This window comes from Leptinotarsa decemlineata, unplaced genomic scaffold (assembly GCF_025532065.1).
Source record: "Leptinotarsa decemlineata unplaced genomic scaffold, Ldec_3_MD MMD2_P_RNA_scaffold_9, whole genome shotgun sequence".
NCBI lineage: Eukaryota > Metazoa > Arthropoda > Insecta > Coleoptera > Chrysomelidae > Leptinotarsa > Leptinotarsa decemlineata.
Genome location: NW_027412536.1, coordinates 9,356,498 through 9,381,733, shown reverse-complemented (window position 1 = coordinate 9,381,733; position 25,236 = coordinate 9,356,498). Strand labels below are relative to the sequence as shown.

Sequence of the window (25,236 nt, the reverse complement as noted above, 5' to 3'; positions counted from 1 at the left end):
AGAACTGGCAGATATGAACTGAACTGAAGTAATAATAATGAAGTGTAATGTGAGATTGAAGGAGAAGGTGTATCAATATATTTCAGAATTTCTACTATTTTTGTGATGAGTGGGACCGTGAGGAGTGCCTTTTTTCATTAAATGGATTCGCTGTTATATTAAGAAAAATAATGATGAGGAATATATGATTCATTCATCATGACAAATAAATTATATGAATCAAATTGGATTGATACTCTGGCGAAGAAGGTTGAACATGGTTGCGTATAATGCATGTATCCAACGGGCGATGGTGTGACACACCATGGTGTGATGCGTGGTATGTCGCACGCCTCACACCATGTTTGGCTCATTTCCATAATCGAAACGGTATGATAGAGTTCGACATGTTCATTTCAATCTCCTCCATGGAAATCAAAAAAATTACTAACATGGAGCAGTTGATCTAGCTAATTAATTATCATTTTATTCCATTACTACTATCATTCACACTAAGTATCTCGTGCAGTTGAGTCGCACCCGAGGTTAAAAAAGGCAGAATATCCAACTGATATAGTTTTTATTTATTGTGCTCAAAGGCATGGCTAGTGTTAACTAATTGAAAATAGGATGCCTTAATGTAAGGTCGCTGTTACCCTCTATTCAGGAATTGAACATTCTTATTTCAGATAATGAATTCGATATGTTCTCAATATGTGAAACATGGCTTGATAGCGATACTGGCGAGAACCAGATTGCTATTGACGGGTATAAATCCTTCCGGGTGGACAGAATTTCAAGAGGAGGAGGGGTCTGTTTTTCTATACGTAATAATATTCACAGTGAAACTATTTTGTGTGTGGGTCAAACTTGTATCAAAAGTAAAATAAAAAACAATCGATAGTTATAGAAGTAATCTACAGATCTCCGTCTGAGGATGTTACTACATTGTACCCTACTGTGGATAACTTAGTTTGTACAGGGGATTTGAATATCAATTTTTTTGACTTCCAAAATTCTAACGTTGACAAACTTTCTTCTGTTTTGAGCTCATTCAACCTTATTAATATCATAAACATCCCTACCAGAATTACAAAGCACACAGCTATCTCATTGGACGTTATTATAACTGTGGAAGATGATGTGTTAGAGAAGAGTGCTATTGACGTTGGTGATGTATCTGATTATTTGTTAGTAAGTTATACATTGCGTATATATGGGATCAAGCAGGTGCCTGAAATGTATACATATAGAAATTACAAGTACTTTGATGAAGAAAAGTTCAAGAGAGACCTGCTTCTAACACCTTTTTTTAGAATTTTCGACGTAGAGAATGTTGATGGAAAAGTAAATTTCTTAGTTAATTGTTTGTATAATTTATACGATAGACATGCGCCGCTGACAACTTCAAGGGTTACCAAAAAAAAACTATCTGGCTCGCAGACGTCTTGAAAGAGATGAGGCAAGGCTCTAAAACGGTATTAGTCAACAAAGTCAGCTGTGCGTCTACAAAACTATAAAGACATGAACAATTAAACCAATCAAAAGAGAGAAACGAGCATACTTTGCTCACATTTATGATAACAAAAAGTCTAAATCTATCACAGGAAATAACCACATTCTATGGAAGTGATAAGCTCATAAATCTATCTGTTTGCCAAGCATTATTTTCTATCAAAACAAAATCTACAGGTTGTGATGAACTGAATATTGATTATATTAGATTATGTTGCCCGTATATAATATGTTACATAACCCATATTATCAATTCCTAGTTAGCAACTGATTTGTTTCCGAAACTGTGGAAGAGTGCAATTGTAAAAGTACTACCAAAAAAGACTAATCCAAGTAATTTCAAAGATCTCAGAGCAATCAGTATATTGCCAACCTTATCGAAGATTTTTGAAAAAGCAATGGAAGTCCAGCTAAAGGAATATCTCGAGTAAGTACTTCTCAATACTACCTTCGATTCAGTCAGGTTTTCGCAAGGGATACAGCTGTACTCTTGCACGATATAATTAGAACCACAGATAAGAGAAATTGTACTTGTTTGATATTATTGAATTTTAGTCGAGCCTTTGACACAATCAGTCATAAACTATTATTGAGAATTTTATCTTATAGGTCTCGCCGACAGTACTGTATCGCTCTTTGGATCATTCTTGGAAAATCGTCAGCAAAAGGTCAATATAGACGGAGTTGAATCCCAATATATTTCATTAAATCGTGGTGTTCTTCAAGAGTCTATTTTGAGTCCACTGCTATACGTCGAATTCAGTCAAGAGCCTTCAGTACTGCAGAATACACCAGTATGCTGATGACACTCAACTTTATTATAGCTTTCCTCCACAAATGACTGATACTACTTGTTGTGGAATAAATGAAGATCTCCAAGCTTTCACAGGGGCAGCCTCAAACCACTGTCTCATTATCAATAATAGTAAATCTAAAGTCATTGTTTTAGGCTTCAAAATCAATCGCAGTACTGTACTTAATGATTTTGATGTTAGTATAAATGAAACTTCTCTCACAACTGTTCTTGTTCGAGGTTGATCTATGGCATGAGGAGACGTCCAATAATTTCACATAAACTCAAAACTGTTGAGTATGAGTAACAGAAGAGTTCTTCATTCTGCAGTACTCTTCCATAAAGTCATACTGACCAAAACGCCAACATATCTGCATAGAAAAAATACTCATAGGACAGATCTTAACAACACAATGTTAGAAATAAAGGTTTATTAACACCTCCTAGTTTTCGACTTGAACTTTCCAGACGCAGTTTCATTTATCAAGTTTGGGCTATCAAAAAGAGTGGGCTTCAGCGATTTCAAATGAGATTTAAGAAATATCACGAAATTAATTGAAACTCAGTGATCTATTTTAATTATTCTTATCATACCATGCCTTGATTACAGTAGAACGGATTATTTTATATTAATGCTTTTATAACACCGCAGCGACTTTTTGAGGTTAAGTAAAAGAGCAATTAATAACGATTCATCGTTATAAAAATTAAACTTGGCCTTTGTTATCAACTTATTCATATTTGAACCTTAATAGTTGTAAACAATAAAAACATTTATTATTATTATTATTATTATTATTATTATCATTATTATTATATATACAGCGTGACTCACGGTCTATGGTAGGGTAGACCTTTTTGGTAAACGCAACCCAGGATTTTTTTGAAAATTTCACATCTTAAATTTCCCTGCCTGTTCTATTGAATCGAAATATTTTCAGTATTGCGGTGTTGCCACTTCTAGCAATTCAATTTTTTTTTTAATAGAACACCCTGTATATTAACACAGTTTTGAAATTGTTCTTTGATTAAAATTATTTTTTGTTACTAATGCTCCAAACCTATCTCTATCGGTTTTTTTGGATAAAAAATAATATGCGCTGAGTATGGTCCAAAACATAGCCCCCATTGAACTTAAGTACATCAGTACTCCCAAATCATGAGAAGTTAATATTTTGACGATAGTTTGGACGAATTCAAAATATTCAATTATCACCAAGTATTTGACTCCATGTCATATAGAGCGTGCTAAAATTAGTATTATTTCCATTATGCATAGAAGTGGTCGAAAATCCCTTTTTCCAAACGAAACCCCCTATATATTACTCGACAAATCGGTAGATGATGAAAATGATGCTTCAAGATGATATATCATTTCCTTATGCCTAAATAATTAAGTTTTCTCAATAAAGTGACTTCTGGAAACATTAATTTTTTAAGAATTTGGTTTAGGTAGCAGATGAATTATCAAGCTTATAACAATTTGGTTACTTCTACATATAAGTAATTTACAGCGCAAAGCGCCTCCAACATTACCAAAACCTGTTACTTCAAATGAGGGCAATTCTGTTAACGTTTTCGCATATTTTTATGGATATTCAGAAGCTTTCATTTACAGTGCAGTAAAAGATTTGGGTGTATCAAATGCTTCAGTATAACGAATTTAAAAAAATCACGATATGCATCCGTGTAAATTTACCAAAGGTCAAGTTCACAAAGCATAAGACTTTGACCGTAGAGTGCATTTTTGCGAATCCTCTTTAATACATTTATACAGGAAGATGGGAAATTTTTGTCACAAATAATTTGGTGCGATGAATCAAAATTTACGAGGGATGGCATTTTCAACAAAAGGAATGAACATTTTTGGGCTGATCATAATCCTCATGTGACGAAAAAAATGGGTTTTGAAGAAAAATTTCACCTGATTTTTCTTAGTATTTTGACGAACAATGAAATTAGTGTTGTTATTTTTGAAGACTCACTAAATGCAAGTCGACTTAAAGAAAATTTGCATTTGCCTTTAGAGAAAAATAGGAATTAGTGGTATCAACAGGAAGGTGCGCCAGCTCATTCCACTCACAAAAGTTCAGAAAACTTGACGAAATGTCTGATGATCGTTGGTTTAGGCGTTTAAGGCCGTGGGGTTGGCCACCGAGATCACCCGATCTCACGACACTTGACTTTTCAATAAAGTGTTTCAAAATAAATGGTATACAGTACTCCACTGTCTACCAGAAAAGAACTGCGACGGCGAATAGTGCGGTGTATTGGATATCAAAAGAACATTTTGAAATGATTAGAATGTAATGGACAACATTTCCAGCATTTATTGTAAAAATATGATATTTTGTTTACAATTTCATTATTTTTTATCATCCTAATTGTGTTATTTTCTGTACTTCCACATGTTATAGCCCAGAAAATTTTACTTTATACCAAGAAATGCCTGAATTTTGATACAGTTGTTCCGTGGAACCTTTGAGGCGTAGTTGAGATAATTATTTTGTAACCTTACATATTTCCTCTCGTGCAACTGTTATGAGCTTGTTAATACCACTGCTACTTAAAACCAAATTCTTTAAAAAAAAGATGTTTCCAGAAAACGTTATGATTCAGGTATAGGGACATGATGCATCATCTTGAAGTAGTTTTCATCATATTTTAATATATCTAGAAATATACAGGGAGCTTCATTTGAAAAAATGACCACTTTTATGCATAATGGAAATAATACTAATTTTAACTTGCCCTGTATGATATGGAGTTGATTTCTTGTTGTTGATTGAGTATTTCGAGTTTGTCCAAACTATCATCAGAATATTAACTTTTCTTGAATTGAGAGTACTCAGTTTAATTAGGGCTATGATTTGGGCCATATTTGGCACAAATTATTTTTTATCTCGAAAACCGATAGAGATAGGTATAGAACATTATCAAAAAAAAAGTAATATAATAAGAGAGTGATTCCAAAAATGTGTTAGCATACGGGATGTTTGAAGGTGGGTGACCATGTTTCTTGATGCATTTCATTAGTTCGGACTTCCATTGTCTAATATGATATAAAATGTTTTGAAATCCCTGAAAGATCCTGTCAAAATTAAAGAAAGATTATCTGAAAAATAACAATTATATCAAGCAAAAAAAACTTCAACTACAATGAGATGAAAATACAAGTATTTTATCTCATTGCCATTTGAGTTTTTTTGACGTTTGTTTGAAGGTGATTGACAATGTTTCATAGTGCATTTCATTGTATTTCATTTCATTGTAATTTTAGTTTTTTGCTAAATATAATTGTTATTTTTCAGCTAACCTTTTTACTTTTTTAAAGATTCTTTCAGGGATTCCAAATCAATTTATATCATATTAGACAATGGAAGTCCGAGCTAATGAAATGTATTTTTACTTTTTTAAAGATTCTTTCAGGGATTCCAAATCAATTTATATCATATTAGATAATGGAAGTCCGAGCTAATGAAATGTAAGTTTTTTTTGTTTGATATAATTTTTATGTTTCAGATAATCTTCTTTAATTTTTTACAGGTTCTTTAAGCGATTTCAAATCATTTTATATCATATTAGACAATAGAAGATCGAGCTAATGAAATCAAATATACGGGATATTTAATTTAAAGAAATAACGTTGCTAGGTCTTTTCATAGAAGTGGCAACGCCGCAATGCTGAAAATATCTTAGATCAATAGAACAGGTAAGAAATTGTTAGATGTGAAATTTTCAGAATTTTTCAAAACATATCTAACAATATCTGAAAAAAAGATGAGTACTGAAATACATACATCGGAAAAGTCTAGGGATATTTTTAAAAATGGCAATAATTTTTTTTTAGATCGCTTTAGGGAAAAAAAAATTGACAGGTGATTATTAAACGAATATAACTTACAACAAAATTTATTAAATGGTCAAAAATACTGAGTGCGCATATAAGCAAAACTAAAAAAAAAAATATGGCTCTTCTTTGGCACCCCGAAAAAAAATCATAATACAAAAAAAATTAGAATCAGTACAAAGTATGGCCTCCACGCTGGTTTATTACAGCCCTACATCTATCGTGCATCGACAAAATGAGATTGTCAATGTCTTGTTGACGTACATTTGCCTATTCAGTGATTAAAAGCTCTCTCAATTGAAACGTTGTGTGAATGTTTCCCATATGCGGAGTAATTCTTCGTTGAAGCATGTCCCACACATGCTCGATGGGATTCAGGTCCGGTGATTGTGCTGGCTATGGCAGTACATCAACTCTTTCGTTGGTGAGCCAGTCAGTCACTAGACGCGCGACATGTGGATGAGCATTATCGTGCATTAGGTGGAAGTTTTCACCAACAGCACCAGCAAACGGACGGACGATAGGTAGAAGAATGGTGTCGAGGTACTGTCGAGCTGTGAGGGAGCGATTTGGAAAAACGAGATCGGTTCTGCTGCCGATCATGATTCCGCCCCATAGCATTACTGTACCACCTCTGTATGTGTGGACTTCCTGGACGTGCCTCAAACGTTCATTATTTCCAGGTCGTCTCCACAGTCTTACTCGACGAGAATCTGGATGAAATCCAAATCTGGATTCGTCTGTAAACAAAACTGTGGCCCAATCATTTGCATCCCAGTTTTGATGTTTTTGACACCACTCTAATCTTCTACCGCGATTGCCTCTCGACAAAGATGGACATCTAAGTGGCCTTCTGTTGTGGAGATCTGCTTCATGCAGTCGATTTCTGACAGTATCACGACCAATGGTTACCTAGTGCGTCTGCTGCAACACGTTAACCAACTCAGGTGCTGTGATTGTCGGTTGTCTTCTTGCGGTTAAGACCAAAAATCGGTCTTGAACTGCAGTTGTAGCGCGTCCTCGTCCTCGATGTTGTTCGGCTGGACTGCCAGTTTCACGGAAACGCCGCCACAATCGACTGATAACACTTTGGGAGACCCCCAAACGAAGAGCTACATCATTTTGTCGCATGCCACCTAGAAGAAGCCCTACAGCTCTATTCATCTCAGCCAATGGTAAGTGATGGCGTTCCATGTTAAAGCACAATATTTCCAGTTTAATTGCTGAGCAAGAACTGCATAGAATGTACAAACTCGACTCTTTCAGATCATTCATTTTAGCCAAAAACCTACAGTTTGTAAAAAACTTGATAAAAGATTAGTTACCGTTTTTGCAGGCTTTGTTCAATCCATAGAAATCTACAGGGTGGTCGAGTGTACCAATTTAATCAAAATTAAACGACCTCATGCATTTATTTTTATGATATTTAGTATGTTATAAAAATATCCCTAGACTTTTCCGATGTGTGTAATATTTCATTTGGACGGTCTAAAAAGAAGAAAATAAACATGAAACATGTGATGGAATTGGCCGATTCTTGATGAAAATACATAACTCTATTGTGAGATTTTCACTGAACAGATTTATAAAAACGCAACACGTGTTTCGCTATACAAAACTTCTTCAGGAGTGTCGAAGTATAAAATAAATGATGTGAAATAAGTAATTCAATTCTAATCAGAATAGGTGATTCTAAGATAAAAACTATTTAATTTTATAAAATAGATAAACCTAGCATCAAGCTTTCACATCATATGAATTGTTTAATGTGATAAATTGAATCCATTACAAGTTCATTTTCCCTTTAAGAATACGTGAATAAAAGCTTTCATTTATTCAGAATGAAAATGTCGAGATACATGCCAGAATTTGTAGTAGTTTATTGGTTCATAAATAAAAATCTACCTCCAAATATTTAATAGAAATATTTGAAGTTATTGTATATTTTCAAGTTTTGAATATGAAGAATATTGGTATTTACTTTTTCAGACATATCTGATGAGATATCGTGTGAGCTGACACCGCTGATGTTTTTCAAAAAAAAGTGGTGTTTCATACATGGCTGGATATTCGCATTGAAAAAAAATGTTAATGATGGAATCCGAAAAAAAACGTCACGTTGAAAATTGGTTCATACTATACTCATCATAATTATCATAAAACACCACAAAGAGTTCTTCTGTCATACCTATTATTCGAAATAGGTGTGATAGTGCTAAACAAACGAAATTCAACAATTGTAGTTTGTGGCGAATATCTCAAAATAGTTAGTCGCGAATATTGCCTTTTCCAGTTTAATCAACCTAATCAGTCTTACCATTTTCGAGACGAAGATCTATTATAATGAATATAGTTTAAAAAACTGATTGGGATCAATCAGCCGTATATTGTTTAGAAAAATGACCACTGATATTTTTCGATTCCAGAGAGAGAGCCTGAAAATCAGCCACCGAGCCCAAGGCAGCAGGCGCGCAAAGGAGAGTTACAAATAAGGCAGCAGGCGCGCGTGTTAATAAAAAAAATACTTTTTCAAATGAGGAAATACATGTAAAGTGAGTTCGAATTTTATCAAGGAAGTTACGTACAGCGCCATCTGCTCGCGAATAGATCAAGCAATAATATCGATAATTCTGTCAAATACAGATCCTAAGCTTGAGAGTTATAAACAAACATACATACATACATATATACTGGTGAAGATAATAAAAGCATGTTAAATAAAAATGGTTCGTCTAGAGAACGATAACAAATAGAAGATATTGTCATTTCATTTTACCAAAAGTATCTCTGAAAACATTCCGAATCCGCCTCTGGATCCACTGACTTCTCAATTATTCCATTTCAAATAACACACACATTAGTGCTCTACATACCTTCTGAGGACGTACACAACGTTAGTCGTGGATGATACTGTTCGGTGAGTCTCCTGATGACATCAATCTGTTCCAGGGTGAGCTGAACCGCGTCCTTGTACTGGGAGTCGCACGGGACATACGCCGCCCAAAACTGGAATAATATACGACAATTAGAATTGGGGCGAACAACAGTTAAACATCCGGTGACAGCAACAGCTTAAATTATTCCATTTGATTATTGGAGAGAACTGCGGGTTAAGCAGGGTTGGATTCGATTTGAGAGCTAAATAATAGAAGTCTGAATATAACGCAGTTCATATAAAGGTATTTTTGTATATTTTCATTCGTCTACAGGTTTTCTATACTACTATATTATATGGAACGATCAATATTTAGATGTTTTTTTTTTCTCTTTTATGAAGGACCTAGTGAGATTTCTACTGAACAGTTCACCAAACCGCAACACGTGTTTCACTGTACAATGACTTCTTCAGGTGTATTCATATACATGAATCACTTAAATGAAATGAATAAAACACACTTTTGTCTAAATACCACTGGTAGATTTTATTTATACGACCGGTTTCGGGTTTGACCCATTATCAAGTATGAAACTTATACTTGATAAAGGGGACAAACCCGAACCGACCAGTTTCGGGTTTGACCCGAAGTGATCATGAATTACCATAAGATAAACAAGTCATCAATCACATATATAATATTGAGAAGATTCCTAGGTTTGTGAAGTCCCGGTTGTTCGAGTTATAGACTATCGAAACCTAACCTGTTTCAAATGGTAAGAAACTAAGGTAGTATTGTTTGGTTTCATCTGTCTTTCTTTTTCATAATTATGGAAAGAATGAATTCGAGAAAGGAATATTTTTAGAAGAGATCCGTTTTTACACGTAAGGCTTCGAATTACATGAAAGGAAAAAGTCCTTTCGAAACAATCACTTTTTGAAGTAATAACTTTTTATGGAAGGGTAAACCGCATGGTAACGTAACGCAATGACAGAACGATGGCTACCGCGGGAAGATGGGGAGAAGTATCTCGCGTGAGCACAAAACTTCGGTCGCGACATCGTACACAAATTTACGTCGAACTATTGGAGCCAAGTCTACTAATGAGAACGAAGTTATTACCTAGAGATGGTGTCCATTCAATAAATGAAGGAAGGAGTAATTATGGAAATTTTTCTACCCTTCAGTTCGAGCTAAGGTGTCACCAAAAAAAAATTTCAGCTATCCAAGAATGAGTTTACACACATTCGATTATATTTTAGGGAAAATAAGAAGAAATTTACAACCAGTTATGTTTGTAAATTGTGTTTTTGGCGTCAAAATGAGTCGGCAAATAAAAGTAAACTTATAAAAATATAACCAGCAAGCACGTAATATTCTTTTATTATGTGAAACTTAGCTTGAAAATGGTGGTACTAATTTTGTGTATGTACATTATTAGTATCATTATTTAATCCTACAAAAGTAACAATTGGCTTATGGTAGCTATAGTATATGTACATACACAATATAATCAATAAGAGATTTTAATAATAAATGACCTTTGCTTACATCATCATAATAATATACATAAACTCAAGTAATAACCTGACCTTCTCCCAAGTTGAACAATTTCAATATTGAATAGTTCAACTTCGATTAGTTTAAGTTATCACTTCTGTAGGGCGTCCCGAGACACACGTTTAGTATTCAGTTCGTACTACAAACATTCGTTTTGTAATTGAAACACATTTCATTCATGGGAACGTAGTGTCTTTCAGTAATTTTTTTATGTTTGATGCATCTATATATTGAGTTTTTATTGAAATTATTTCCTTTCCTTCTTTTAGAAGATTCCTACATTTTTGTATAGGTAATGATGAAGAAGTGGAAACCCTAAAAGCTTTTCTCGAAAATTGATTTCTATCTGAAATATTGCCTTTTCAATTCAAAGTCCAGAACTATCAGAACGAACTGAGTCACTTACTAACTGTAGGCGTACAGGCAGAAAAGGCAGTATTCTTAGGAGAGAGTGGATTTAAAAAATCAGAAACATAGAAAATCCATGGAGAACTTCGAAAGTATGCTAACTGCAGATACGAGTTTCTGATTCATTAGCTGTCATCAGTTGGGTTGTAATACTAATGAAAAACACTATTCACAGAATATACAGATATATTTTTCTCCCACGTGCGTAAGTAGGGTAGGGGGGTAGGGGGTAGGGGTAGGGTAAATGGGTACTTCTCCACTCGAAAGTTTTTTTTTAGCCTCAGATTAGGACTTCTCGCTTCCTGCCGGAGCTTATGCGAGAGTTATCGGTAACTTGCAGTTCGATACATGGTATTAAGTGTGTCTAGTATATTTCAGGTTTACGATAGTGCCTCCTGAAAAAGTTCAGGAAAGAACCAGAGCAGTAATTCTGATATCACGAGAACATGTGAATTATTTTAGCGTGACCGCATTCGCACCGTTCGTGAAAGATATCGAGCATTTCATAAATGAGTCCGTATGTAAGGGACTCATTATGTTAACTCCTGAGCACCATGATGTTCTTCATCAGCGGGCTTTGAGCATAAAAAAAATTGAAGAATTTATAAGACAGCCTACTGATATATTCAGAGACCGTCAGAACTTCTGCCAGATATAATATATCATTCAATGAAATATATCTGTCAAACTATTCGTGCTAATACGGAGCACCTCATTCTGCATCATGTCGAGTATTCTCTTGAGGCTGCAGAATACGGGATAGGCGTACAACATAGCTGTTCTGATTATTCGTTTGTAAATAAGCAGCTTGTTGTCAACATCAAGCTGGTTGTATTGCCAAGCTTAGATGTTCCTGAAAATTCAGGTGCATATCTAAAATAACTTCCAGATATCGCGCGCTCCTCTGACCGTCAATGCAGTTACCCTTGACTCGCAACTTACCGGAGATGTTCACATTAATAAATTTTTTCAAGAAGTTTACGGGTTCTGTTTTGTTAGGGTTATTCTGTTGCTTTGCCTTCTCGCTCGACAACGAATGTGCCTATATCGCAGTGTATATATCCACAATTGTTCTCGTGTATAGAGAGTAAAAGTGAGATGACAGACATGACCTCTGCGAAACACCTGCTTCAATTGAATAATTCGTTTGGTCCACTGTCACACGAAACAGTCGGTTTCTTAAGTAGGATTGAACAATCCTAATTACAAATAAAGGCATGCTTGCCGACCACAAGTTGTCGATAAATTCCTCTATCCATAACTGTAGTCTTCCGCTGGATGTAAGATTCCCTCACCCCATGAACAACCCGGATTAGTTGGGAAGTCGTATTCCGACCTTGCCGGAGGTCCAAAGTGAGTGGGTCTATTCGACTCTCCACCGCAACCCGCAAGGGTTTATTGTGGCTCACACATATTCAAACTCTATCAAATAAACCCAGCTTCTTAACGAAGCCAATTTTTATGGTGAATGGTTTTTCAAGTCAGATGGTGAGAGTACGGCTCTGCCAAACTCTAAAAACCTGATTGAGTCCCCAGCGGGGCAAGCATAAAGGATGTACTCTGCTGTTTCATCATTTTTCAAACTGTCTTCCGACAGTCCGAGTCTCTGCATATGATGATTCAAATGACAGTAACCTGTAAGAATGCCTGTTAGACATCGTAGTTCATGTTTGGTATCAAGCTTCAGGGGTTGAATAAACGCCTTGGAGTGAGCCAATCCTTGAAGATTCTGACAGAAGTCCATAAATATTCTTGCCATCCAGGTGTTCAGTCTTTGTTTGGCAAAGCCTAAAGCGATCCCAGTGACAGGTTCTGGTCCGATGAAGCTGCTTGTAGCACCCTCCTTTGTAAGGGAGTCAGCAGCCTCATTGCCTTCCAGGCAATCCAGACCAGTTAATATTTTTATAGACTTGTGTATGAGATTGGATTCTTCCAATATCTCCGCACACAATTCAATAGCGTAAATTTCCGTTTGAAATACAGTCGCAGGATGATATCTCTGTCCTGGGTCTGCGACTGAAAACACCTGCACCAGAACCGGAAGGTGTTTTGGATCCATCTGTGAACCAACAACTATCTGCTCCCAATATTTCCTTCTCCCGGAGGATCCAGTCCTCTCTATTTGGGAATAGTACTTTGTAAGTCATTTCGTAATTGACAGTGGAAGGCAATATGTCAGAGGTCATTTTCAGAATGCTATGACTTCCAGTGTCCAGTGACTTTGAGGATCGATTTTTTCCATACCTACATATATATATATATATATATATATATATATATATATATATATATATATATGTATACAATATATGTATATATATATGTATATATATATATATGTATATATATATATATATATATATATATATATATATATATATATATATATATATATATACCGGGTGTCCCACATTTTATGTGACAGGCAATATCTGGTTTGTTGAAGAGATACACAAAAATGTTTCATGAGAGCTATATTTTGATATAATTTTTAAATATACAGGGTGTTTGGTGTAGGTGCTACAGACCAAAATTTCATTTTTTTAAATAGAACGCCCTGTATATCATTACATATTCAGATGCTACGTTAAATTCTGATATCATTTCATGTTTGGTTTTTGAAATTCGGTTACGGCGTTGTTGAGTTATTGCTTAAAATGTAAAGTCTTGAGAACGACTATTATTTTTAAAAATATCTCATACAATTATTCTCTCTGCTTCAGATCACATGAAAATTAGTCAAAATTTTGGGTGTTCGAAGTAATGGTTTCAATTTTGAGTTGTGGAATTCAGTCAGGAATCATTTTGAATATGAAACAATTGCGAAATTGAAAGAGGTGTATTCGAAAACAAATCTTTAATTAGTAACAATGTAAATAATATAACTTGATAAATCATTTCATAAGAATGGTAGGTACCTAGAAATAAGTCATAAAAATTGCTCAAAGTGATGCCCAAGAACATGTGTACAAAATTTCATGATGATCGGTTGAGTAGTTTTCGCGTGAAAGCGTAACAAACAAACTAACATTCGCATTTATAATATTAGTAGGGATTCCAGGACTGATTATTTGTGTAATGTGTTGACAAAGGCAACATTGAGTACATATTTTACAGTTACCAAACACGGCCAATGATAAATGACCATCCTTTTGAACATGATTTCAACATTGTGCCTGTGGTTTGTTGCAAAAACCTATAACACATGTATACATTCCAATTAACTGTAACACATGAATTATATATTAAATGCTGTTGAACTCAGCTATTTATCAGGACCCGTTTCAGAAATTCATTTTTGACTTCACCACTGTGATATAGACTATGAAAATAGTTTGATAACTTATTTGAATTGAAATAAACGTATGTCACGTCAATATTTTTTTCCATTGTGAATTTTGTTGAAGGTATCTTGTTATTGAAGTATCAAAGGAAGATTTACTGTGTGGTTTTTTAACATGATGGATTTGTCAACGCACCTCAGTCAGATCTGGAACTTCTACATGATATGTATTATATGTTATGAATGAAAACAATTGAGTTTACATTAGCAGTTAGTCGTCTCGTGTGGAGATTCATCTTGTGTGAAGTAGTAATTTTGAATACATTAAATTTTGATCTTTCAGAATCAATGAACGGACCAAAAGTCGAAGAAAGTTAACGATCTGTGAAAACAATTTCGTTACAAATTTTGATAAAAAAATTGGTTGGGTGAATAAGGATCGAAATTTTATTTAAATCTGAAACGAAAGTATTGAAAATGCAATTCAGCACTTGCATAAGACATTAGAAGGGTTTGTTCAGGAAACTTGCAAAAAGATATCTGATCATTTGTCTAGGTGAACTTATAGTAATCCGCAAAAGAAAATTTTTTTTTCAAAAGATTGAAAGGAAAAGATGTTGCTGCCTGAAAGCAGACAACAGCAATAAGGTTGTAGTAATATTAGATGAGTCAGATTACTGTTAAAGAATTGTCACGAAAGAAGTATAAACTTTTCATCGCACCGGTTTTGAATAGGAGTGACTAGTCCACCAAAAATTCAAAGCCTAGAAAGATAATGCGATCAATTGACTCATCTATAAGTTTTCCTACACATAAAATTTATAAATGACCAATCAAATAGTTTGAAACTTGCTCAATCTCACAATGAATATGATACACATAAGTTCAGAGAGAACTTCAAATATATACAGTTGGAGATTTTGGTACCATTAGATATTTCCTTGTTGTTTCCAAGTAGGAATCACACGTTAATCCTTAGCTCGCACAAGTTTCTACTTCTGATGGTTGTCGTTCGTAGGGGTGCGAAAGCTGGTTGACAGAAAAACAGATTTTAAACAGATTTAAAGTCCTATACCAATATTCGAGGGATTTTCTGAGTGTCAATGGTTTTAGTGAAGAAGTGATTGGTGACTATTCACAACTAACAAAAATCTACACAGAACAGATTTGCTTACAGTTCAACCACTGTTTTAACAGACAGTAAGAGAAAACGACAATAAGAAACTCACTCTTCCCTCCATACCTGATCTGTTCAGATGTGAATTGGGAGCCAATGATGAGTATAATTACTTTCTCCGTTCTTGATGCCGTTATGAAGATAATCAATTTGCGTTTCTTACATGAATAAATCCGGGATAGATAACTTTGTTTCGACCCTCAACAACAGATCTCCGAATATTGATTTATATATGAAACTGAAAATAACGAGGAACTACTATTTTCAGATGAATAATCTTTCTCAAACTAAAATCGGGCATAACTGAAAGTAATTGGTACCCTTCAAATATTTTATCTTTAAGATACATTGAAAACTGCTATATATGATATTAGATATTTCATCGCATCGAATTTATCTAGTTTGGAATTACTCTCTCCTTCAAATACATTAGGATTCTTATGTAGTTCAGAACCAAAGAATACAAACTTTTTAAGGATCATTTTATGCAATAAAGGATCTGGAGGTAACTCTGCTCAATCCGATATATTTCAATCCTATAAGTGTTTGGAAGAAATCGTATATTGTTCATTGAGATATTTTGAAATATTTTTGTAATCGTCCCATTTTCAAATTATTTTAACTTTGAAATGACTCTTCACCGTAAACGCACGAAGAGTCCTCTTTCACGATCTCAGTAGTCTGTGGCAACAGTTGACCTATAAGACTTGCTCTAATCGAATTAAAATAGAAAATCTGATCATTCATGAACTTGAACTCAGGATCAATGGTGCCAATAGCCAACTGAGCGGTCAGTAATTTAATCTTCACCTCTAGTTTAGAAGCCATAGCCTTGTCACGTTCATCCATATTTCCCCTTCATTCTCCGGGAATGAAATATGTAAGGCTTTCAATTATTGACGATATGGATCTGCTCAATACTTCTCCTCTAAATACACACCAACTACTGTACCAATTCTTCACTCTCTTCTTGTTATATCGTTTTCTGCTTGAAAATCAGCTCACGTTACATCTCAATGCTACAGGTGATATATATTACATGCTGGAAATTCTGTAGTAATTCATGTCGCAAATATATCTCTGAGGATATCAAATCTTCTGAACACGAAAGGCTTTATTTATTTTTCTCTGAATTCCCTACATTCGTTCGACATGATTTATCGAAGTAGAGCCAACAATGTAATTTGATTACAATCACTGCGTGAACAGGATCTTTGAAATTTCACATAATTTCATTGGTTATTGAAGGGGAATGAGGGATTGCATTGAATGCTGAGTAGAGCATGTTTCAAAAAATATATAGTGAAATAATTGCCAATGATGTACCTTGATGGAAAACTTTTCGAAAAATTTTGAAATTCCCGAAACAATCACTGAATTTCTATAATAAATATCCTGACGAAATATTCGTTGCTGGCGAATATCTGATCAGATTTCATGAACACAAATTATTTCGAACTAAAAGAGAACAGGTTGATATTTTATTTGCTGCAAATAAAAATAAGTTCATGACAGAGCTATTCGTGGAAAATAATCATAGTCCGGTCAAATTAAACCAAAAAATAAGAGTGAAGGTACCTAAATTCCCACCAAGCTGAAAATCAGTAAGATTGTTTGAAATATGATTAAAAATAAAATTTGAAAGTTCCCTATCTTTCCACTGTATGAAAATAGTAATTCAATTCGACAAGAAATTATCACTAACGGCATTCGCTTTCTTCTTTCCATGTACGGAGCTCCTAAAAAAGCTACCTGCTTAGATAAGTATAGATATGCATGTTTCGTTAAAAATACCAATAGTAAAAAACAAGGACAATTACCTTGTCTTCTTCCAACCTCAGTTGCTGCTCATCAACATCTTTTTCGGGTATATTACCAAGTTCAAGTGTGGCTTGGTTATTAGCTAGACCTTACAGACCGTGGTTGGAAGTTGGTCAACAATTCATTATAACCAGTCCAAACTTTACTTCCACCTGCGCCGAAAAAACTGCTGAACACAGTTTTTTGCAACTGCAAAAGGGGGTGCAGTGCTAAATGTGGTTGCAAAAATTCCGTACTGTTTTGCTGTCTGGCATGTACACATTATCAAGGCCGGTCGTGCTTTAATATTGAATCACCAACAGTTTAGGATCCGTTTGATTCTAACGAGGCGACATGCGGTACATCGCTATCAACGTAGTTTATATGTACTCAGGATGAAGATGAAGACGAACAAGAAGAACAAGAACAAGAAGAAGAACAAGAAGAAGAACAAGATGAATAAGAACAAGTAGATTAAGAAGAATAACAAGAAGAAGAATTTGAAAGTTACGACTCGGACAATTAAACTTCACAAATTTTTTTTTAACATGAATTGCTTTATCTTTTAAATCTCTGCTAATATCCATTATTTTGCAATAGTTTCAAATTAAACAGGATCACATCTGACCCGTGGAATAGGTCTATTGGAGAAACCACGTTAAAAAAATGCGTTTGGTACACTACCTCCTAGGTGGCGTGGAAACGTGTGCATATTATGACGATTACAACTTTTACATATTATGACGATTACAACTTTTACAACTTTTTGAGTCCTTATATCTCAAAAACGGTGCCTCGTAGGAAAAAAAAAGTTGAAAAAATTTTTTGTGGATAATTTTATGGTCTACAATTTTTGTTGAAAGTATTTTTATGATAAAACTCACCATTTTGCTGAAAATCACGAAAAACTCATTTTCTTGACCTTTGACCTTGAATAAATTTTTTTCCATGCAATGGAAATTTTATTTTGAATTATATTTTAAACAATCTTCAGCTTGGTGGGAATTTAGGTAGCTTCGACTGTATAAATTGACGGGATCAGTTGATCATAAATATCACAAATTACTTTTTTATTGATTTATAATAATTACTTTTTGAGATATAATATGGTCTGCTGCATTTTCAATAGTGTTGTTTATTGTAGCAAATTCAATTCTTTCTGAGGCCAAGTATTCAATAATGACTATTCCATTTCATATATTCATCTGTTATCTATCACTTACCTTAATCAAAAATGAATGAATTGATACATACTCATAATCAATATTAATTCTGTTGTATCCTGATACCCACTTATGATAATCACACATCTGATACCGGAATGATATATCAGAGTTCTTCAAGTGTAAAATGAATCTCTCGTTAGGATGTTATTTGTCTTGTATACATTTTTTGAATCTCAGGTTTGATTCAATGAGCCCAATTATTATTTGATGTGATTACATTCCACAATAAATGCGAAAACTGATCGAAAAGAGATAAATACGTACAGGAAAATGAATATTCCGAAGTGAACTAGCGAAACATTCATCTTTCTCAACTTGCCTACACAGTAGGTCCTGGTAAATCTCTACCGGAAAACAAGTACTTCCCTGGCTGATACTGTGCTGGTTACTGAAATTTATTCTATAGACCTAGTGTCTAGTATTTTTTTACATGTAAATACATTTCTTGAAATAAAAACAAATGTATCCGAAAAATGTTGTTCATATAATTTAGTTCATTTTCGAAAGGTAGTGAGACCATTGACCATCTTCAAAGATATAGATTTTTAACTGAATTACATCGATCTCTGCAGAATATTACAAGCTTCAGTTTTTACGTGATATCGAGTTTCAGTTTCATTTTATTTCTCAGTTGTGAATATGCTTCAGGAAAATATGTTTCATCTTGCATCTACTATCGATCTCGTGGAATGGTTAATATATTTCAGTTTATGGAATTGTTTTAAAATATTTATTAATATGCTTTGCTAGATTCATCAGTTTGAGAAAGCGTGCACAACTCCTCATAGGAAAAAACCCTTTACCCAAGAAAAAGTGTTTCCACGGGGATTTGCTGCAAAGCCAAATGTTATATCAACTGACAAAAGACGACATCGCTTTCTTCACAGCTTTCACTACAAAGCATCTAAATGAAACCACGGTCTAAAATCGCAACATTCATAATCCAACACCAGACAATGTTGTTTTGACTTGCCATAGGTATCATCAGTGATTCGAAGCTGAACCATTGATGTCCTGTTGAACTCAAGCGTCCTCAGAGGGTAAACCTGAATATAAGTATGCATGGATATCTCCCTTTATATAAGGTGAGACGGAATATATAAATCTATGGTTTTTCTGAATTGAAGCAGTATTTTTTCTACTCGATTGGTATCTAGTTTATGATTTAAATAACGTTCTTGTTTTTCCTTCGCGTCCACACTGAAGTGAATGTTCCTTTACATTCGTTAACAACATTAATTTCATTCTTGCTAAAGCCTTCATTGCTGGTATGTTTAGTATCAATCAGAAAGAAACTGTCTGTTCTCATTCATTATTATCTATTGACTTTTTTGTTCGCATCCTCACCTTTGAGATTAGTTAGTTTAGGCCGATTTCAGAACCTCCCCCCACCACTTTTAACCTCGAAATGACCTCTACGTCACACGAAGCAGCCAACCTTGAAATGGCCTATACGTCACACGAAGCAGCCAAGGTGACTTTGAGGAGGTGTTTCGAGTTTGACTTTGAACGACTTTGACTTACGCAACACGGCGATGAAGGCAAGGTGACTTGAGGTGTTGAAGGCAAGGTGTTTTGAGTTTAACTTTGAATACTTGTCATTAACTCTCTATATTTTCGACTAGGTAACTTTGATCTCGAATGAACTTGAGCCAGTTATGCAGCTTCCTTGTTGTATAGATGACTTTGAACGATTGTTTTGAGTTTGTCTTCGAATGACCCTGACCTACGTCACACGACAAACGCAAGGTGACTTTGAGGTAAGTTTAAGTTCGACTTCGAACGACCTTCATTGAATCACGTGGTTATTTCCAAGATTCGACTTTGAACGACCTTCAGCCACATGGACTAAGAGACTTTTGGAGTGCGTTTTCAGTTTGACTTTGGGTGACCTTCTGCAATATCATGTGCCTTTGCTGATGTAAATTTGAGGGTGCTCATGCATTTTTCTTTCCTCCCCCACTTTTTGAATGAACATATAAAAGAGGTGCCACTCATTCACAGGAGTCAGTTTGATATCGCGCTTATTGAATATACCTACAAATATGTTCCACTGTGATAGGTATGGAAAAAGTTTCAGCCGTAAAGATAACATGCGTTATCATCAAATGCAGTCCTGCAGGCCGGATAATGATGCAGGTCCTCCAGCAAAACGGCCCAGAGTGGATTCTGCCCAACCAAGTGCAGTTCAGGAGTTGTGCAACTATTGTAATAGAATGGTGCCTGTGAATAGGATGAATTCATACCTCAAAATATTGGAGCATTGAACAAATTCCTGTACGGAATTTGAGGTGGTGTATAATCATCAACAGCGCATTTAAATATAGGATTGTTAGCTATAGGGTCGAGAGTAAGAATCTGCATTCAGACTATCAATCTTTCTCCAATGAAGTGAGGCATAAAGTTGTGACTTTGATTGATCCAATGGTGCAAGTTCATAACACCTTGAAAGTGAACATGGAGTTGTTTGGGAGGTATATACTACAGACGCATTAAATATTGGAGGTGAAGTTTTTCAACAGCCAAAACCAAATTGTTGATCAATCAAACAACCTTGAAGAGATATATAGGACATTCGTCGACACGTTATCTGTAAAAGCTGTGGAATTTCAAGAACGTTACTCAGGTATATTATCTACATAAATATGAATTATTCCAGTCATTAAATGAATAATGTGTTCACAGGTTGGACTCTGGAGAAAGTTGTTTTTATCGAAGTAAACATCAACAAATATTCTCAGTGGATCCTCCTACATCAGACTTCCAGAATTCATCGCTTTGAAGAGAGCAGTAGTTAATGTGAGAAATAAAGACCATTTTTGCTTCGCTTGGGCGGTGACATCAGCTCTGCGACCACCGCAAACGAGAACTTCTGAAGTAGGATCATATCCAGACTTCAGAGATGTACTTAATGTTGAAGTTATAGATTTTTCAATGAACTCACGTGATATTCCAAAATTTGGGAATATGAATGATTGTTCAGTAAATTTTTATGGGTTAGAAACAACTTTCGAAAACAACAAACCGAAATATGAAATTGTGGGTCCTCTTTATTACGCACGGCGGAAACTCGGTCGACATGTAAATTTATTGAATATATCCGATGAATCTGGTAATAGCCACTATTGCTGGATAAAATATCTATCAAGGTTAGTTTCATCACAAATTCCATCCCACGGGCATAGAATGTATTTTTGTGATGGGTGCTTGATGTATTTTTCAGACAAACGCAAATTATTGCGACATCAGTTGAATGATTGCAATTTTATTTGTACCACCATTCCCACAACGCAAATCAAAATTGATAAATGTGGTAGGGTCATACCGTAAAATATATTGAAATTTGAAAATTTGGAAAGGCAGTTGAAAGTCCACTTCGTGGTATACGCTGATTTTGAATCAATTCTGAAACCTATACATACAAATGAACTGGATCCAACACGTTCCTTCACAAATAAATCAATTATTCACGAGCCATACTCATTCTCATACCGAATTCGTTGTTCTTTCAATTATTCAGCCTACAAATTTGTTCTATATCGTGGGGCGGACGCTGCCAAAGTATTTGTAGCCAGACTGGAGTCTGACCTGAGGGTCATCTCGTTCAAAGGCAAACCCAAAACAATCGTTCAAAGTCATCTATACAACAAGGAAGCTGTGCAACTGGCTTGAAATCATTCAAAATCAAAGTCACTTTGTCGAAAATATAGAGAGTTAATGAAGGGTATTCAAGGCTAAACTCAAAACATCACCTCAAAATCACCTTGGCTGCTTCGTGTGACGTAGAGGACATTTATAGGTTAAAAGTGGTTGGGGGAGGTTCTGAAATCGGCTTGAACTAACTACTTTTGAGGCACACTTCAACATGATACAAAACAAAATAACTCCAGATCATTAGAATGAAGTAATTGGGTGGTTTATGAATTTTTGCACTTGTGGAATTACTGAAAGGTAGAACTAGAACCTCTGGCAAATAATGAATCCCAAAAAGCACTGCTCCCATACACCGGAACTGCAACAGTCAGGAGACTGTTGCAGTTCTCAGGAGACTGTTGCAGTTCTTGCTTGCTACCAACCAAGTTGGCTTCTTAAGAAGTGTGTTTCCTCATCAACATGATTGGTGAAATGCGCATCGAGAGGAGTGTTGGGGTTCTGATGTTTGGGAACAGAGATTGTTTTGGATTGTGAAATTACTTTGAGAAGAAAAATAGGCTGTATTGAAAAAAACTATATTGCACCATCATATCTTGTTAATAATATCGTCCCTAAAATCATATAACAAGAAATCAACTCGTTTCAGATCCATGTTGCGAGGAGATCATGCTTCTCTCCTCGTGATCAGATAGAATCATCAGATTATTAGCTTCCTCAATATACTGCATGTTGGGAAAATATTTCGGCACTTTGTCATATTCTGCAGAATCAACAGTCACACCACTATGCCCTTTGAAAATAATGCCGTCAAAACCATCATTTCAATTTAGGGTTTCCTCTATTCCAGTATCTGTCTAAACTAACTTCGTGAAAGTCTATGTTCCCAGATAACCTAGGTTGGTAATACCATATTCCTTTATTACCAATTAATAATAATTGAATGCCCTAATACGACTACAATCAGACAGATAGTCGTCTATTTCGGGGGCAATTTTGTCACAAGAGGACTCGATATTACTTCATAGTCTGGTATTTGACTGAGAAGTGGTATGTGTATGAAAATCAGGTTTGGGTTGTCGGATTTTTCCATTTGCTTCTTAGCCGAATATCAGCTTATTTTTGGAAGGATCATAATCAGGAATTCATTCGATCAGCGTGTCCAACTAATACTTGACCCGATCATCTTTACTCTTCGAGAATTCATACCGCTGTGTTCTCATGTCATGGTGAATATTCAGCTTCTGTTGTGTGTTTGCCATATTTAACGTTATATCCAGTTTTTTAGTCAAATGAAGTGATTAGTCTTCTGGAGAACATAAGTTCACTGAGAGTCCTCCCAGTATACCGCTAGATTATATTATGGTATAAAAAAAAAGGTACAGTTCCTATTCTTGTCATTCGAATTCAATGAATTGAAGGGTACAGTGTCATTTCCTCTTTTCATATTGAGCAGTATATTGCTAGAAAAGCTGAACGTTTGTGTGTGGATAAAATAGGATCGAACTAATAAATTTATTTCTTCAATTGGGCGATTCATTGTGACTGAAATTCCAAGAGTTAAGGAAATGCGTGTGTGGAGCTCCGCTTCTTATCCGTCACTATACCCACTAACACGATTACAAAAGGGCAGACATTTCGACCCACCTTGAATAATATGTAACACTAATTTTTGTTAGCTGCAGAGGGTATATTTCGTTGTGCGACCTTCAGATATACCGAAGTCGCATTGCACTTGACCAACAACAAGTGTCAAGTGGGTATTTGTGGTTACACTCAGTGAAGACGGGAGTGGTTCCTTAAGAACAGGAAAACAAATAAACAAAACCCTCATGACTCTTATTCTGCAAATACTGAAATAAGGTGAGTACTGCTTCATCATTCATGTATGAGGTCTTTAACAGTGAATTGTTCGATTCACCATAAAATCAAAACAAATATTTTCTCAACCTAAACTAATCAACACATTTTTTTTACAGCTCCAGTCAAACAACCAGAGGCTGATTCGTTGGAATGGGATATACTTCTATTTCAAAATTTTATGTACAAGTGTACAAGATTGATCTTACATACAGGGCGTGTAATTACTAATGTACTCTTGGAATGAAATTTGAACGTTACAGTTGTCACCAACGAAAGATCAACTTTGTAGGTTATACCGAGCATATAAACTGCTGAAATTCAAAAAACCGTATACTTTCAATTTCGATACCCTACATTAGCGCCGGATACGAATATACAGAAATTGCTTGGTTTTTCCTTGACTATATTTGGAAACTCAATAACGAATGAAACTACAATAGAAATCTGCTGTCCAAACTACAAACAAATGTGTTGCAATCCATCAGTCAATAGCATTAATCATCCATAGGATTGAACGGAATTATTGAATAATGAAAAACAGTTTGCAGGTGCTGTTCACGAATTTCGAATTCATAAAAGCCGATGCTTGAATATGTAAGATGAATATTTCATTTTCATAATACCTATTTGAAACTATTGTGAGCAGATTCTATATGTGGGTTCACCAAAATTGAAGTGAAGGTATATCTTTTTGATATATTTTTTTCCTAAAGTGCTGTGTATTATTTATTGAAAATATGGACAGTAATTCAAATGTGAAAATCATTTTTTGTAGAAATTAGGGTTAAAATTTTTCTATTTCCAGAATGTGGAAAGGGAAAATCCCCAAAAAGATCTATAGAAATGAAAAGAATTTTCAGTTGAGGTATTTATACTTTTACTTGAGTGAGTGAGTGAAAATTGTCTCAAAGGAAACTACGAGGGTGAGCAGATGTTGGATCCCACTATTGAGATGTAGGAGCCTCGAGTTGTAATGTACTCTTTAACCGTTTTTTTTTAAATTGAATTTGCTGGCCCATTACTTGGTGAAAATCAATTCACGATAATCACAAATCTTCACAATGTAGGCTTTATTTCCAATACGCGTTTCGCTACAACAAAACTTTCCACAGTTGGACTGGCTCTCTTGACTAATTTAGAATGCTATTTATACAATTTACCGACCTGAATTGATAGAGATCGGTTAGTGGTTAACAAGTAGTTTAAAGAACAGTTACACACTAGGTACCAAGCAGGTCAATTATTATTACTGATG

The 25,236-nt window shown here is 35.0% G+C and overlaps 1 protein-coding gene across 1 annotated transcript in view; it reads right to left on the bottom strand.

Moving 5' to 3' along the window:
* LOC111503350 (dipeptidase 1) overlaps positions 1-25,236 on the bottom strand; it is a 343,243-nt gene that overhangs the window by 110,003 nt on the left and 208,004 nt on the right. The window contains exon 4 of the mRNA XM_074170807.1: positions 9,011-9,143. Coding sequence (XP_074026908.1) covers positions 9,011-9,143 — 133 coding nt within the window. The remainder of the gene's footprint in view (positions 1-9,010; positions 9,144-25,236) is intronic.